The sequence below is a fragment of the Gigantopelta aegis genome, chromosome 9, assembly GCF_016097555.1.
Source record: "Gigantopelta aegis isolate Gae_Host chromosome 9, Gae_host_genome, whole genome shotgun sequence".
In the NCBI taxonomy this organism is placed as follows: Eukaryota; Metazoa; Mollusca; class Gastropoda; order Neomphalida; family Peltospiridae; genus Gigantopelta; species Gigantopelta aegis.
Genome location: NC_054707.1, coordinates 33,714,422 through 33,730,839, shown reverse-complemented (window position 1 = coordinate 33,730,839; position 16,418 = coordinate 33,714,422). Strand labels below are relative to the sequence as shown.

Sequence of the window (16,418 nt, the reverse complement as noted above, 5' to 3'; positions counted from 1 at the left end):
CCAGAAATAATGCTGTGCCACTCCAACCAGTGATATTGTGACACACCATGACCTTTTGTGGTGCAAATGAGGTCATTTGAGTGAGTGAGTGAGTAAAAGTTTTACACGTGCGTATATACCACGAAGGTTTCACGCACGCCTGTCACGGGCTTAATCTCTGACTTTCGCCAGTGACTAAGTCCGGGCCAGGAGGGGGGAGGGGTACGTTTGAGGTGGGCGGAATTTGGAATAAAAAATTTAGTGGTCGGTCAAAGACCTAAGTCCTAAAATCCTAACGACATTCTACACTTCTACACATGTCCGGACTAAGAATTTAAAACCAAAACTTTTTGACTGCTCGGCCTAAAAGGTTTTAAGGTGATTTGAGCAATTGATCGGGCACCAAAGTAAAGTGCGTTGGACTATTTATAAAAATATTAACATAAGAATTTTGAGCCGCGGCCGAAATTTTTTAAAGTCCAACTAAGCCCAAAAAAAGAAAATGGAGGTTGGTGTCTACTTTGGCGAGCCTGAAGATTCCCGGAGTAGAGGCAGGAGATGTTGGCGTCGTAGCAAAGTACGCACTACAGCACCGTAGTCGGGGCCGCAGACCGCCCGGATCATCTTGTGGATGTTCTTGTTGTCCAACTTGGCCGGAAGTATGACTTGGCGGTAGGTCTTGTCCCTCTGGTGCGTCACGACTACGGTGTCATGAGTTCCAAACATCTTGTTGTGGAGTTCGTATTTGCTGCCGTCCTCCAGGGATCTCCAGTCTGTGTTGAGGTGGCTGCCTCGTAGCTGCGTCGGGTCAGTCGTGTCCCCCTGCATGTACTGGTGAAGTTGTTTATTCAGTCCGTTCACAGCGACGGTCCATTCGGACTCTTCAGGGGTAGCGACTACCGGGGCTGGTCTCTCGGCCTTGGCTGGCCGGTCGGTTGGTGATGTTGCCTTCCTTTTTTCTCCAACGGTGGACGATCGGGCCGATGGCGAGGCGACTGGCTGTACCGGAGATACCGGCCAGTTCTTCCTGGGCCATGTGACGGTCGGTGATGGAGGGTCGTTGGGCGTCTCACACACCGCAGTGTTGAGCTCGTCCAGTTCGGTGGCCGACGGTTCCCTTGGGGCTGGTCGCGTCGTCTCCGGTTGGACTGGGGGCGGCGTCGCAGAAGGGACCGCCACTGGCGGTTGAGCCGCCAGCTTAGATCCCCCGTGCCGCTCCTGGCGCAGGTTTCCTCTTCCTCCACTTCCGATTCCTTGTCGGTGAGATCGCGTCCCCGTACACCAAGGTCACGGAAGCCCGTGACCCGGTGTGCGTGACGCGATACTCACTCAGCTTTCCAAAACTGGCGAGCGGTCCCCCCAGGTGGGGGGGGTAAGTCAAGAGCGCAGCTAACCACGTCTACTCTCATCGCAAGTTGAGTTGAAAAGTCATGGTCATTAAAGTTGCCTTGGCTACATGAAAATGTGAAGGAAAGCAAGGCAAATGAGGGGACATCATGGCCATGCAATGAAGAGGGACCATGGCAGATGAGAGGGGACATAAATATATATATATATATATATATATATATATATATATATATATATAGTACAGAATCTCATTGGCTCGAACACCCTACGGTCGAACCTACCGGTATTCTCGAACCAAGAACAAAGTCCCGATTTTTCTCTCTATTAAACCCCTTTATTTTGGTGCTGATTGGTCGAATACCCCTGGGGTCGAACAGAAGCTTTCTCTCGAACCAGTTTATTGGTCCGAACTGTAAAATTAAACATATTTAGCTCAAACAGCTACATTTATCCGAAGAAATATAAAAAATAATTTATGTATACTTTGTTCATCTACCCTTTCACGCTTATCGTGTTGTTTATTTAGCACCTGTAGCTAATTATCTTGCAATTGTAATGCGGTAATCGTTAGATGAATGAACCTTGCAAGTAACACCAATCAATTCATGAGTCAATCGGACCATCTCGCCCAAGCCGGTTTGACGGAAACATGCGACGTTGTCCGATTGATTGTTGTGTTACAGAAGCACACGACAACGGCCGAATGCATGGCTCGAACTACCCGATGGGTCGAACAGACTTTGATGCACTGACAGTGTTCGAGCCAATGAGATTCTACTATATATATATATATATATATATATATATATATATATATATATATATATATACTCTTCAAAAAAAGAAATGCAAAAGGGTACAAATGGGTTATAACTCCGATTTTATGTTTCCTACCGGTTCATGCTTTGTGAATATAAGGTCATTGCATGTCCCAAACACATTCCCACGGTTACATTCGATAAAACGCAGCTACTGTACAATAAAGTTCAAAAATGTGAATATTCGCAAAAACGCAGCCACGTGCAAACCATGTCACCACTGCACGTGCGTTGTCTGCACGTGCAACATGAACACCGACAGTATAAAAGTGCAGGGTGTTCGCTTGCCTGGCCTCTGTATCTGGCCGACAGTTGACAATCCAGGACATGCCACGTCTCAATGAACCGCAGAGAAACAATGCCATCGGCCGACTAGATGCAGGCAAATCCAGAACGGCCGTTGCCAGGGCATTCCATGTGTCCCCAAGCACCATCTCCAGACTGTGGGACCGTTACCAGCAACATGGATCAACACGTGACCTCCCTAGATCCGGTCGACCACGGGTCACTACCCCCGGGCAGGACCGCTACATCCGGGTACGCCACCTTCGGGAACGATTGACTACTGCCACCTCCACAGCCGCAGCAATACCAGGTTTGCGCAGGATATCCGACCAGACCGTACGGAACCGCCTACGTGAGGTAGGAATTCGTGCCAGACGTCCAGTTCGAGGTGTCATCTTAACACCACAACACCGTCGACTCCGACTGCAGTGGTGCCAGATTCATCGACAATGGCCTCAACTGCGATGGAGACAGGTGTGGTTCAGTGACGAGTCCCGATTTCTGCTCCGACGTCATGATGGAAGATGTCGCGTGTATAGGCGTCGTGGTGAACGTTATGCGGCAAACTGCGTGCAGGAAGTGGACAGATTCGGCGGGGGTAGTGTCATGGTGTGGGCAGCCATCTCACACACTGGCAGAACTGACCTGGTCCACGTGCAGGGCAACCTGAATGCACAGGGCTACATTGACCAGATCCTCCGGCCACACATCGTTCCAGTTATGGCCAACGCCAACGCAGTGTTCCAACATGACAACGCCAGGCCTCACACAGCACGTCTCACAACGGCTTTCCTACAGAACAACAACATTAATGTCCTTCCTTGGCCATCGATATCACCGGATTTGAACCCAATTGAGCATCTATGGGACGAGTTGGACCGACGCCTCCGACAGCGACAACCACAGCCCCAGACCCTGCCCGAGCTGGCAGCAGCCTTGCAGGCCGAGTGGGCCACCATCCCCCGGGACGTCATCCGTACTCTGGTTGCTTCAATGGGCAGGCGGTGCCAGGCAGTTGTCAACACACGCGGAGGCCACACCCGGTATTGACTCCAGATGACCTTGACCTTGGTGGTGTGTCCTATCACTTACTCACAATGGACTAGAGTGAATTGTGAACAATCCTGCAACATTTGGTAATTATCGGACTCACCATTCAATAATTAAATCAATTCTCCAAATGTTACGACAATGTGGTTTTGCGTTTCTTCTTTTGAAGAGTATATATATACAATCCATGCGTTTCAACAACAAAAAAACAGACAAAACCAAGAAAAAATTATAATTTAAAAATTAAAAAAATATATATATCCTAATAGAATAATATTATAATCGCAAAATCTTTGGGGGAACTTTTGTACACCTACATGCAGATATGTTAGTTTATTTTTCAAAACAACAATACAGCAAATGACAGTAGTATTAATTTAAATGATCAAATGAACATATTTTTAAATATAATCAATGTTTTTCACTCAATCACACATTTCATAATATATTGCAATGCATATCACAATATGTATATGTAGATTTTCCATAACATACGGGAATATATGAATACTAGGCATTACCCATTGATTTCTACTATACGGTAAATATATACCGTGAATAACGTTATCTAGCATATTATCTGTAATTGATTGCAAACTGCTTGATCTCATGCAGGTAATCGAGGATAGCTCCTGCCTGCATGTGTCTAGTCACATAGTTGTATAGTTTAACATGTATGTGACCTTGAATTTGCACGACAGCTAGTGGAGATATCTGCTGAGTAGATTGCATGTGTACTACTGCACTTACGACAAGGTGTCCTGTTAGGCAATACTGTACGTTTGCCTCCCATCTCACTTGTGATAGGTTATCATAGTCTTTTCTTGGCTATACCTTGACCCATTATCTCTCAGTTGTCTGCAATATGTAACATGCAGCTCCTGCTGTGGAGTCGTTATCAGCCTATGGCCTATAAAACATTAACTGACAGTTTGGCCCATTAAAAAAAGAAATATTTTGTATAATTTCTTTGCATGGATTATATTCCTTTCCCTGTTGTTGTATTAAATTTCCAGTTAGTCGTTGCCTGATATAAAGTGGATATTTTTATTGCCAGTAAACCGCGACCCGCTGAGTTGTCCAATCGACAACGTGCCTGGCTGGAAGGTCTCGCATGTTGACTGTGCTTTGACCATTGTAAACAGCGAGTGTGTGTGTGTGTGTGTGTGTGTGCCGAGGTACATACCACTCAGTGAACTCAGGGATTACTCAATTATTTCAAGGGAGGCGAATCTCATGCTTTCTGCACCACTTGTATCTTCTGTTGTGCTCAGTGGTGTTTTTTTCCATTAATCGTGAAAACCTGGACCGCTTATCATGCCTGTTGTTTACGTCTGTGGAGTGGCTGTTATAATTCATCAAAGGATGATGTATTGATACCACGGTTAGTGGTGGAGGGAAAAAAAGAAAAAAGAAAGAAAGAAGAACAGACATGTGGGTTTTGTGAGATAGAAATGTTGTCTAGTTAAACGTCGTTGTCGTCGTCGATATGAAAGAAGGGTTGAGGGTGGATTCCGGGATACCGAGGGTGACGTCTGTTGGTAAAGTGTTGCGGACAGACCTACGACTGACCACCGTAATGCTGTGTCAGTGCTTCAGCAGCTGTGTCACTATCAGACAGAAAAACAATTCTGTGCAGGTAACGTTACATTAAAACAATGAAAAATATATTTCACATCCATTTTGTTTTACACTGATATTCACTTGCATTCCGGGCCTCTGTGTCAAATAAAAGGAATTTATTCATTTAATAATTGTTTAGTGGTGGGTCCTCACTAATTGTGAAAAAAAAGTTAAAAGTTTGTTTTGTTTAATGACATCACTAGAGCACATTGATTTATTAATTATCAACTGTTGGATGTCAAACATTTGGTAATTCTGACATAGTCACAAAGATGAAACCCATCACATTTTTCCATTAGTAGCAAGGGATCTTTTATATGCACTATCTCACAGACAGGATAGAACATACCATGGCCTTTGATATACATGTACCAATCGTGGTTTACTGGTTGGAATGAGAAATAGCCCAATTGGAGAAGAAAAGTAAAAGTAAAATCTGAATGTCAAAATTCTCTCCAAAAAAAAAAAAAAAAAAACTTTTTTTTTTACTAATTATGAGAAAATACGTGTTTTTTTCATGGTTTTGACAATAAAAATAAACATTAATTTCTTGAAGTCTGTGTCAAGCCAACTATGAAAGAAAACCCATCATCCATATCATGCTATATATAGTACATCACTCAGTGGTTATCAGTAGCAGGCCTGTTACATCAGTTCTTTATTTGCTGCATAATCATTAATTTAGCCCACAGGATCTATGCTGCATGTGAGAAAGTGCATTCCTAAGATTTCTTGCTGATGTTAGTGACCATTTCCACGTGGAACATACCCTTGTTCTTGATCACAAATTGTAAAACAAACAAAAGTTATAATAATAACAAAGATAGTACCAGTGATGTGATACACTACTATTATAATTTTCAGTGATCAAATAACAATATTTTTTCTGTTAAATATATATTCAGTGTTAAAGAGAACATGTTATTTTCTGTCCTGGGAGGATGGGTTGACCTCACTATTTATACAATTTGTCACGAGAATGACCTTTCCCCGAAGAATTTCTATCTTTGCTGTTAACTAAAGCATACTCTAGAGGATGTTAAATTGTTGCCTTTTTTGTATCTTCGTTCACATTTTTTACTACCGGTACTTTCTCAGTACATGGTTGGAAATATTGTAAAAACATGTCTGTGCTGGATTTTTTGGGGAGGGAATTAAGACCGGGTGTTAAACTGTTGCCTCTTTTTTTGTTGTATCTTCATATCTTTGTTCGCATTTTTTACTACTTTCTCTGTACATGGTTGGAAATATTGTAAAAACATATAGTGTGCTGGATTTTTTGTGGGGGAATTTAAGGGTGCTAAACTGTTGCCTTTTTTTTTGTATCTTCATATCTTCGTTCGCATTTTTTACTACTTTCTCAGTACATGGTTGGAAATATTGTAAAACCATGAGTATGTTGGATTTTTTGTAGGGGAAGGGTTTGGAGGTGTTTGCTGCCAAGAGGTATATATATATATATAGGCAAGCTCCCAAAAATTAGCTCTTGCTGTTTAAATATTTTACTGGCTTGTTTAATGTTTATTCCATGTTTGTTGCTAAGTGGGACAATGAAGTTGTTATCTCCAGCTCATGTGACACCAGTTCCCACACTGCACTATTGTTCTGTAAATACATGCACGTGTGCAGAAATATATTATACGCATGTGTGCAGAAATATAATTATACATTTGTGGTTAAATTTTTGAGTCGTTATTTGTTTTTAACCTAAAATTGAGTTGAGCATTCAATGTTTAATGTTACTGTTATTTGCAGTTTGATATAAGTATTGAACTTTTTTTTAATATAATACTGACCCAAAAATATTATTTAGTTTGCATGCATGGTCACATGAGTTACTTGACTGGTAAACTCCCATGTGTAATGGAAGCACTAGCAGAATAAATAGACACTAATAAATTACATGTAAACAAAAATAGTTATTTCAGTGAAAAAAGAAGGAAATATTTTATTTAATGCTGCGCTCAACATATTTTATTTACGGTTATATGGCGTCAGACATATGGTTAAGGACCACACAGATATTGAGAGAGGAAACCCGCTGTCGCCACTTCATGGACTACTCTTTTTGATTAGCAGCAAGGGATCTTTTATAGGCACCATCCCACAGACAGGATAACATATAGCACGGCCTTTGTGCACGGTGCACTGGCTGGAGCGAGAAATAGCCTAATGGGTCCACCGATGAAGATCGATCCCAGACCGACCGTGCATAAAGTGAATGCTTTTCCACTGGGCTACGTCCCGCCCTATTTCAGTGAAAAGTCATTACAGTGAATTATTTGCTACCATTTTTGTGTTAAAGTTTGATTTTGTTGTGATAATATCCATGAGTGACCTGTAGTTTAAAAGTAAATGGTCAGTGAATCGAAAGTACAAGTAGCTAAGAATGTTATCGTTAATTACGATTATATGGTTTTCTGAGAACTGAATTTGTGACTGCATGAGTTAGTCATGTAAACCTTTTTACTGTTAAAGGAATGCTAAAGCAAGGCTTTTGGACTGGTGTGCATATTCAACAATACATAATGCACATTATTGGTTAATATCAACAAGTATAATCGTATAGTTAATTAATAAAACGGTTAAATGTGACGGCTATTATATATAACGGGCGCAGCCATTTTGTACCATCCCGGTGAATACGCCCTCTGGCGAGCTGGTGGTTACGTAATACCTAACGTGTCACGTCAGGAATTAGTCTTCGAACTGAAGAAACAAAACATACCTGATTTTTGCGGATGCATCACAATGTTCTGTAATAATATTTATCCCAATAACACAGAAACGTGTATATGTGGTTTATTTTTTAATACAAAATAAACCACCATTGTCAAAGTGTTGAAATAACTGTATTATATTTTGTATATAAATTAACCCACGTACTGAAATAATAGTCGGAGTGTTTTCTTGCTTAATTGGTCTTTTCTTTCCGTGGCCTGTACCTGTGGTTCTTGATTGGTAGGTGTATATTTAGACGGTCCCCAGACACTGTGTCTAGACACACTAAAAAGACGTGCTTCTTTTATTAAGATCACAGGGTATTGTGTGGTAACCTCAAATTGTAATGGACTTAATTTACCAGCTTTATTACTGTAAGTAATTCTGTAAAACCCTTGATTAAGTAGACTTTCCCATCTAAAATCACAAAACTGACCAATTACTTAGTCCCACAGAAAAGAAAATTATCACTTGGGTATCGTGAGTGGTCGTTTTTGCTCGAACGTATCCTACCAATAGGCCTAATAATATGCATTTTTTCTTTGGATTTTTTAAAAGAAAAAAATACTATAACTCCATTTTGTTATATTGATGCAAATTGAAATATATTTAGTTAAATAGTTTATTATACTATCAAGTCATTTATGTTGTTTTACAAGTCAGGTTGGTGAAAGCGAAGCGCCTTGTCGTAGATTAGAGCATTTGTTTACACTGTACATAATAGGGAAGTTGGACCTGAGCTGTGTCACTTTACCCCAAGCTATACCACCGGACGTCACAAAAACAAAACAAAATGGCTGCCCCCAGTTAGCAGGAATAATCACGTTTTTTTATTAATTCTAAAATTACGCGTTTTTCATTTGTTAAAGTGTCAGTATGTGTTGGTGGTCTGGGTGTGCATCTTTCCAACACATAAGGCTCTTGTTAGAGTTTAGTCTACCTTTAAATCTGTATGTAACAGCCACTCAGAGGGGTGGGATATGTAGCCCAGTGGTAAAGCACTTGCATAATGTGCAATTGATCTAGGATCCATTGGGCTATTTCTCGTTCCAGCCAGTGCATCATGACTGTCATATAAAAGGCTGTGGTATGTGCTATCCTGTCTGTGGTGATTGTGCGAATAAACAATTCCTAGCTACTAATGGAAACATATATAGCGAGTTTCCTCTCTTAGACTATATGACAAAAAATTACCAAATGTTTGACATCCAATAGCCAGTGATTAATAAATTAATACTCTAGTGATGTTGTTAAATGAAACAAACTTTAAACAGCCACTCAATGAAGTAACAGACATTGTGTATATAAGACGTGAGTATTTTGTAATGTGTTTGATGAGATATACAAGACAGTCAGCTGTTTGGTACAGGTTAATTTGTAACTGATTTGGAAAAATGTTAAGATATGGCCTGTTAATTCATAAGACCCGAGGGGACTGTAGGTTTCATCGCCATCCTTCTGTCTGTCTGTCTGTCTGTCTGTCTGTCCGTTCCCGTCCATCCACGATTTACCTATTTTTGACTGAGTTATTGCCCTTGAACTTAGGAGATATAAAAAGTAGTTTTTCAGATTCTTCTTTTTTTTTCTTTTCGTTTTTTTTTTGTAATGATTCAAGATATTGAGCTCTTGACAGAGTTATGACACTTAAACTTTGGAAATGCGAGAAAAAAAAAATCCAGATTTTTTGGGCAATGCCTCAACATATTGAACTAACATTTTATGAATAGTTTTATCATGTTCTGTTACAGATCAACTATTTATATACTTTAGTGGTGATTTACCCATCTTTTATAGAGATACGGACCTTGAATTTAAGAAATGTACACGGAACTTTGTTGGACCTAGTAGGACACATGTATTGCTTTAGCAGTACTCTCAGAATGCTTGTTGTAGTGGTGGCCACTGGAGTAGGTTGGTCTGTAGAGCTTGTGAACTATAACTGGCCATTTAAAAAAAGTTTGTTTTATTTAACGACGCCGCTAGAGCACATTGATTTTTTATCTTATCATCGGCTATTGGACATCAAACATATGATCATTCTGACACTGTTTTTAGAGGAAACCCGCTGTCGCCACATAGGCTACTCTTTTTACGACAGGCAGCAAGGGATCTTTTATTTGCACTTCCCACAGGCAGGATAGCACAAACCATGGCCTTTGTTGAACCAGTTATGGATCACTGGTCGGTGCAAGTGGTTTACACCTACCCATTGAGCCTTGCGGAGCACTCACTCAGGGTTTGGAGTCGGTATCTCGATTAAAAATCCCATGCCTCGACTGGGATCCGAACCCAGTACCTACCAGCCTGTAGACCGATGGCCTGCCACGACGCCACCGAGGCCGGTGACCATTTACCACTTCATGTCAATACTTTTATCAAAAGCCGTATGTACATGTATATAGCTAGGTCATTGACTTGTCAAATGTTTGTTATTTTCTGATCGGATGACTGTGTGTGTGTTGATATTAATAGCTGTTTATTCATATATTGTGAACTAAACACTATCACTGGCTGTTTGCTAATTGAAGTGCGGTGTTCGGGATATATGTGTTTATACCACCATGGCATTTAACGTCTCCAGAACAGAACATGCAAAACACTTGCAGGTGATTGGGTGTTACAGGTGCTCGGACTATATACATGTACCTATAGCAGAAAAGGTCAGGGGGGAGGGGAAGGGAGGGCTGTATAGAGGGTAAAATTATTTTCCTCATTCCTTTCTGGTTTTGTTGCTGAAATTTCTGCATTACAAATGAAGCCAAATTATTAATTTTATTATCTGGGTAATATATGCAAAGTAAGTTATTTTCACTCGTATTGTAATATTATATATAAAAAAAAATGTTTGACATCTTCTGTGTTGACTTCATTATGGTAGTATATTATTGTTGAGATCAGCTGTATTATTACTGGAATTACAGGAACCTAGTTTAGAGAAGTGATCAAATAACGTTTGTCTAGTTATGAGATCAGCTGTATTATTAGTGGAATTACAGGAACCTAGTTTAGAGAAGTGATCAAATAACGTTTGTCTAGTTATGAGATCAGCTGTATTATTAGTGGAATTACAGGAACCTAGTTTAGAGAAGTGATCAAATAACGTTTGTCTAGTTATGAGATCAGCTGTATTATTAGTGGAATTACAGGAACCTAGTTTAGAGAAGTGATCAAATAACGTTTGTCTAGTTATGAGATCAGCTGTATTATTAGTGGAATTACAGGAACCTAGTATAGAGAAGTGATCAAATAACGTTTGTCTAGTTATGAGATCAGCTGTATTATTAGTGGAATTACAGGAACCTAGTTTAGAGAAGTGATCAAATAACGTTTGTCTAGTTATGAGATCAGCTGTATTATTAGTGGAATTACAGGAACCTAGTTTAGAGAAGTGATCAAATAACATTTGTCTAGTTATGAGATCAGCTGTATTATTAATGGAATTACAGGAACCTAGTTTAGAGAAGTGATCAAATAACGTTTGTCTAGTTATGAGATCAGCTGTATTATTAGTGGAATTACAGGAACCTAGTATAGAGAAGTGATCAAATAACGTTTGTCTAGTTATGAGATCAGCTGTATTATTAGTGGAATTACAGGAACCTAGTTTAGAGAAGTGATCAAATAACGTTTGTCTAGTTATGAGATCAGCTGTATTATTACTGGAATTACAGGAACCTAGTTTAGAGAAGTGATCAAATAACGTTTGTCTAGTTATGAGATCAGCTGTATTATTACTGGAATTAGAGGAACCTAGTTTAGAGAAGTGATCAAATAACGTTTGTCTAGTTATGATTATTTTCTATTTCAGATTAGATATGTTTATTGTTTGATTCCCATTATTTTTATTTATTTTATTATTATTATTATAATAATAAAAGAAAATATGTGTTTTCATCGTGAACAAATATTTATGATTAAAGTTATGTTGCTCACCATTCCTGTTACATCACCATACTACTTAGAATGTTCATACAAATATAAAATTCACAAGCAGCATATATTGTTCTGCTTAAATATATAGGGTGATACATATACAGAACTTCACATACATTGTTTTTGCTTCCTATTTATTGCATACACGTAAGTTTATTTTGTACAAGAATATATACCACAAGACTGCGTAGTGGTCAAGTGGTATGTTCTTTGCAAAATAAACGAGTGCAATAAATAGGAAGCGGAAACAATGCGTGTGAAGTTCTGTATTTATTACATACATTTTTTATGCTTTGCAAAAACTGTTTTTAATTTAACGTCATAACAACACTTTCTTAAATCTATTATTAATACTACTTTCATGGATTTACGTAACATTGAGAATCATACTCTGCGGCAGCCTTGTGTAATGTTTCAAATACAATGTGATGTAATTTGTAAATCATATATGACTTCAGTAAATAAAAGGTGCTAACTTTATTAAAGATAAAAAGGGGATTCCCCATTTAAAAGTTCCGGTCCAGATACAAGATAAATGTATCACACGGCTTGAAAATGTCTTTATCACTACATAGTAAGTTTGAATAGGTATGTAATAAAAGAAAGGGTTTCTTGCTGGAGGAGTTTATAGCTACACATACTAGCTACATTTTGTATACTGATCCAGTATGAAACACTGTAGTTTTGTTATATGAGTCCATTCTTACAATAACAAAACCTGAATTATTTTAACTTGGAGATTTGATAGTTTATTAGTTGGCCTAGGCATATCTAATTACGATCTCTAATCCTTGCTCTGTAACCTAAGTTACAGTGTTATTTTGGTAATAGCAGTTTGCAATCCTTTTTATAGAAGATATATATGACTATATAAAGGTCTTTCACAAACACTTATTGCCCTTCACCATTTTCTACCATTTCCAGTAATGATTTTTCTTTTCTGAATATTTCAGGATCTAAGTGCCTTTGCAATGCCATTGCTGGACTCCGATATGGATGGCAATGCGATGGATGTAGATCATGAATTTCGCCCGCGGTCGGGTTCCACAGGACTCAAGGGATTATTCAGCAGCAAGTCAAAACAGAGAAAAGGCTCGGGAGACGAGGGCAAAATCAACTCTCCTTCTCAGTCCAAAGTAAAAACATTCTTTGACACGTTTCGTCCACGGTCAAAGTCGGATGTCTCAGGGATGAAGAAGCCTGGCAAGAAGTCCGCGTCCGTGTCCATGGACCGGTCAATGGACGAGGTGTCGTTGAACTCTCAGGTACTGGGCACCTCCCTGATGGTGCCGAGGGGCCCCAACGAGCCCCTCACTCCCATGGGTCAGATTCTTGAGGGACAGATGATGAGTGCCGGCGGGGACCGGAACAGACACAAGTCTGGGCCCCCGACCAGCGTCGAACAGTTCATGAGCAAGTTCAGAGCCAGGTCCAATTCCGATTCACGTGCACGCACTGCCAAAAAACCGTTCAATCACCAGGTTGGTGTGTTTTAATACTAGTAATTAGCTAACATTTGGTGTCGGCTGTGGGTGTCTTCTCATTTTTTAGGCCATTTGACATCTAATAGCCAATGATTAATAAATCAATGTGCTCTAGTGATGTCGTTAAACAAAACAAACATTAACTTTATTTGGGTTATTACTTTCTTACAAGTATCTTGAATTGTGTAAGTCTCTCTAGGATCAATCCCCGTCGGTGAGCCCACTGGGCTATTTCTCATTCCAGCCAGTGCACCATGACTAGTATATGAAAGGCTGTGGTATGTGCTATCCTGTCTGTGGGATGGTGCATATTAAAAATCCTTTGCTACTAATAGAAACATGTAGCCAGTTTTTTCTCTAAGACTATTATGTCAAAATTGCCAAATGTTTGACATCCAATAGCCAATGATTAATAAATCAATGTGCTCTAGTGGTGTCGTTAAACAAAACAATTTATAACTTCTCATTCTTTAGGCTATTTGACATCCAGTAGCCGATGATTGATAAATCAGTGTGCTCTAGTGATATCCTTAAACAAAACAAACTTTATAACTTTAAGTTACGGTCATTACTTTCTTACAAGTACCTTGATTTGTGTAAGGATCCCCAACATTATGTCCTCATGAATTTAAAATACCAGAGTTGACTTCCTTGCCGGTTTGCATGACCTACATAATATAAACACAATAGTTTGTGTTTTATTTTATTTTAAAAGGAATTTTTAACAAGACCCAAGCCAATAACAAGACCCAAGCCAATTTTGCAAAGGTGTTAACTGTACATTACTTAACAAGACCCAAGCCAACAATTTAACTTTTTATTAATAAATTATTAGGTGTTACTAATTTATTAATAAAAAGTTAAATTTTTGGCTCGAGTCTTGTTAAGTAATTATTCCTTTGCTTTTCGTCCATGTTTGTTTTCACTGACCAATTGTTCAGAATTAGTCTCTATGGGAGAAAGATCCTCCATCAACCTTTTGTGATCTCTTATTTATGGTGTCATCGTCATGCCAATAAAACCATTTCCTAAAACTATGTCAGTATGGAGCTGGCCTCTAGCTGTTCTCCAGCGATAAACCAACCATGATAATGGAAAGTTATTCTGTTATGATGTTTTTCATGAATATAAATAAATGTAAAGTGGCCAGTTTGACCTTGGACAAATAGCAAAACATGTCGAGCAAGATTACTGTGTTGATGAAATTAGCATTTTAAAATGATACACCCATATAGTAAAATATGTGTTGTAAAAGTGTTGAATCAAAGGGTATAATTATATCACTATATGAACTACAGGCTCTCTGAAAAATGTGAAAACATCATTTCTTTAATGGGTGTTCTCATTATGCATTAGTCACATGTGGACCGGCCTCGGTGGCGTCGTGGCAGGCCATCGGTCTACAGGCTGGTAGGTACTGGGTTCGGATCCCAGTCGAGGCATGGGATTTTTAATCCAAATACCGACTCCAAACCCTGAGTGAGTGCTCCGCAAGGCTCAATGGGTAGGTGTAAACCACTTGCACCGACCAGTGATCCATAACTGGTTCAACAAAGGCCATGGTTTGTGCTATCCTGCCTGTGGGAAGCGCAAATTAAAGATCCCTTGCTGCCTGTCTTAAAGAAGAGTAGCCTATGTGGCAACAGCGGGTTTCCTCTAAAAACAGTGTCAGAATGACCATATGTTTGACGTCCAATAGCCGATGATAAGATTAAAAATCAATGTGCTCTAGTGGCGTCGTTAAATAAAACAAACTTTACTTTACTTTTAGTCACATGTGGTTGAATCATACTGTGAGAACACCTAAATCGGAACAACTTTTTGTCTTATACGTTCCTATTTTTGTAGGGCCTACAAATCGCATGCAACATTTTTTAATTATTATTATTTTTTTTTTTTTTCAAATTCTTTATTATCCCCAGAAAATAGGTCATGTCAGAGTTGGGGAGCCCTGAATCATCACCTTACAATATTCTTCCTATATAAGTCTCACCAACATTTGGTAATTGAATTAATTATGGGGTTTTTTTTTTCAGACACACATGTAACAAGACAAACATACACATGCAACAATTTTGCATAACTTGTTTTTCATCATACATTAAATTTAGGACATCGTTGACATGGACATAATGGATTATGCAGAAAGATATAGTTACTGGAAGTCAGACATTTCGTCATTCTGACATACATGTATAGTTTTTGAGAAGAAACATGCTACATTTTTCCGTTAGTAGCAAGGGATCTTTTAGATGATGCACTTCACACAGACAGGACAGCGCAGGTCACAGCCTTTGGTAAACCAGTCGTGACCTGTCTGTATGAAAACACAACATATAAACAAATGTCTTGCAGTAAAATAGATAATGAAGAGCCTCTATGACAGCAACAACAGCTAGGTTTCTGTTATCACTTCTAAATGAAATATTACCGTTATATGTCAGACATCTAAAGGAAAGGAATGCTTGTTTAACAACACCTCAGCACATTTTAAGCTATGGCTATTGTCCGACACCTGACAGCCATCCATATACTTTGAAATATGATTGGGGGTGGGACATAGCCCAGTGGTAAAGCGGTTGGTCAAGAATTGATCCCCATCGGTGGGCCCATTGGGTTATGTAAGTTCACCATAAATGGTATATCAAAGGCCGTGGTATGTACTGTCCTGTCTGTGGAATGATGCATATAAAAGATCCCTTGCTATTAAGGAAAAATGTAGCTGGTTTCCTCTTTATGACCATGTCAAAATGACCAAATGTTTAACATCCAAATAGCCAATGATTAATAAATCAATGTGCTCTAGTGGTGTTGTTAAACAAAACAAACCTTTTGTTTCTTTTTCTTTTTATTTCCTTTCGTATGTTGACTAAAAAAAAAAAATGGTGTGATTATATTACAACCAAAGTCTTGAAAGAGTGATTAGACAGTCATGTTGTTTCTTAGTTCATGCCATGTGAACAACACAGAAACCAAGAAAACAAAACACACTGCAGTGCCTTGATAACCAGTCTACAGATGAGAGTTAATTCACTTAGCTGGAGTTCGGTAAGGTAGTGTCCAGGCAGGTTAATGAGTTATATGTACAGTTGTTAAGAGAATGGCAGCATATCATAAAGATTGCTATTAAGAATAGTTTACCTTTCAAACTGTCAAACATAGGCATGGGCTACTA

At 39.1% G+C, this 16,418-nt stretch overlaps 1 protein-coding gene across 9 annotated transcripts in view; it reads left to right on the top strand.

Moving 5' to 3' along the window:
- LOC121382081 (5'-AMP-activated protein kinase subunit gamma-1-like) overlaps positions 1–16,418 on the top strand; it is a 374,706-nt gene that overhangs the window by 273,832 nt on the left and 84,456 nt on the right. For 8 of the 9 annotated variants that reach the window (XM_041511567.1, XM_041511561.1, XM_041511560.1 and 5 more), the window contains one exon: positions 12,713–13,240. In XM_041511567.1, the coding sequence (XP_041367501.1) occupies positions 12,713–13,240 (528 nt within the window). Of the gene's footprint in view, positions 1–4,604; positions 5,122–12,712; positions 13,241–16,418 lie in introns of those variants that run through there. The other variant, XM_041511564.1, reaches the window with a different exon arrangement.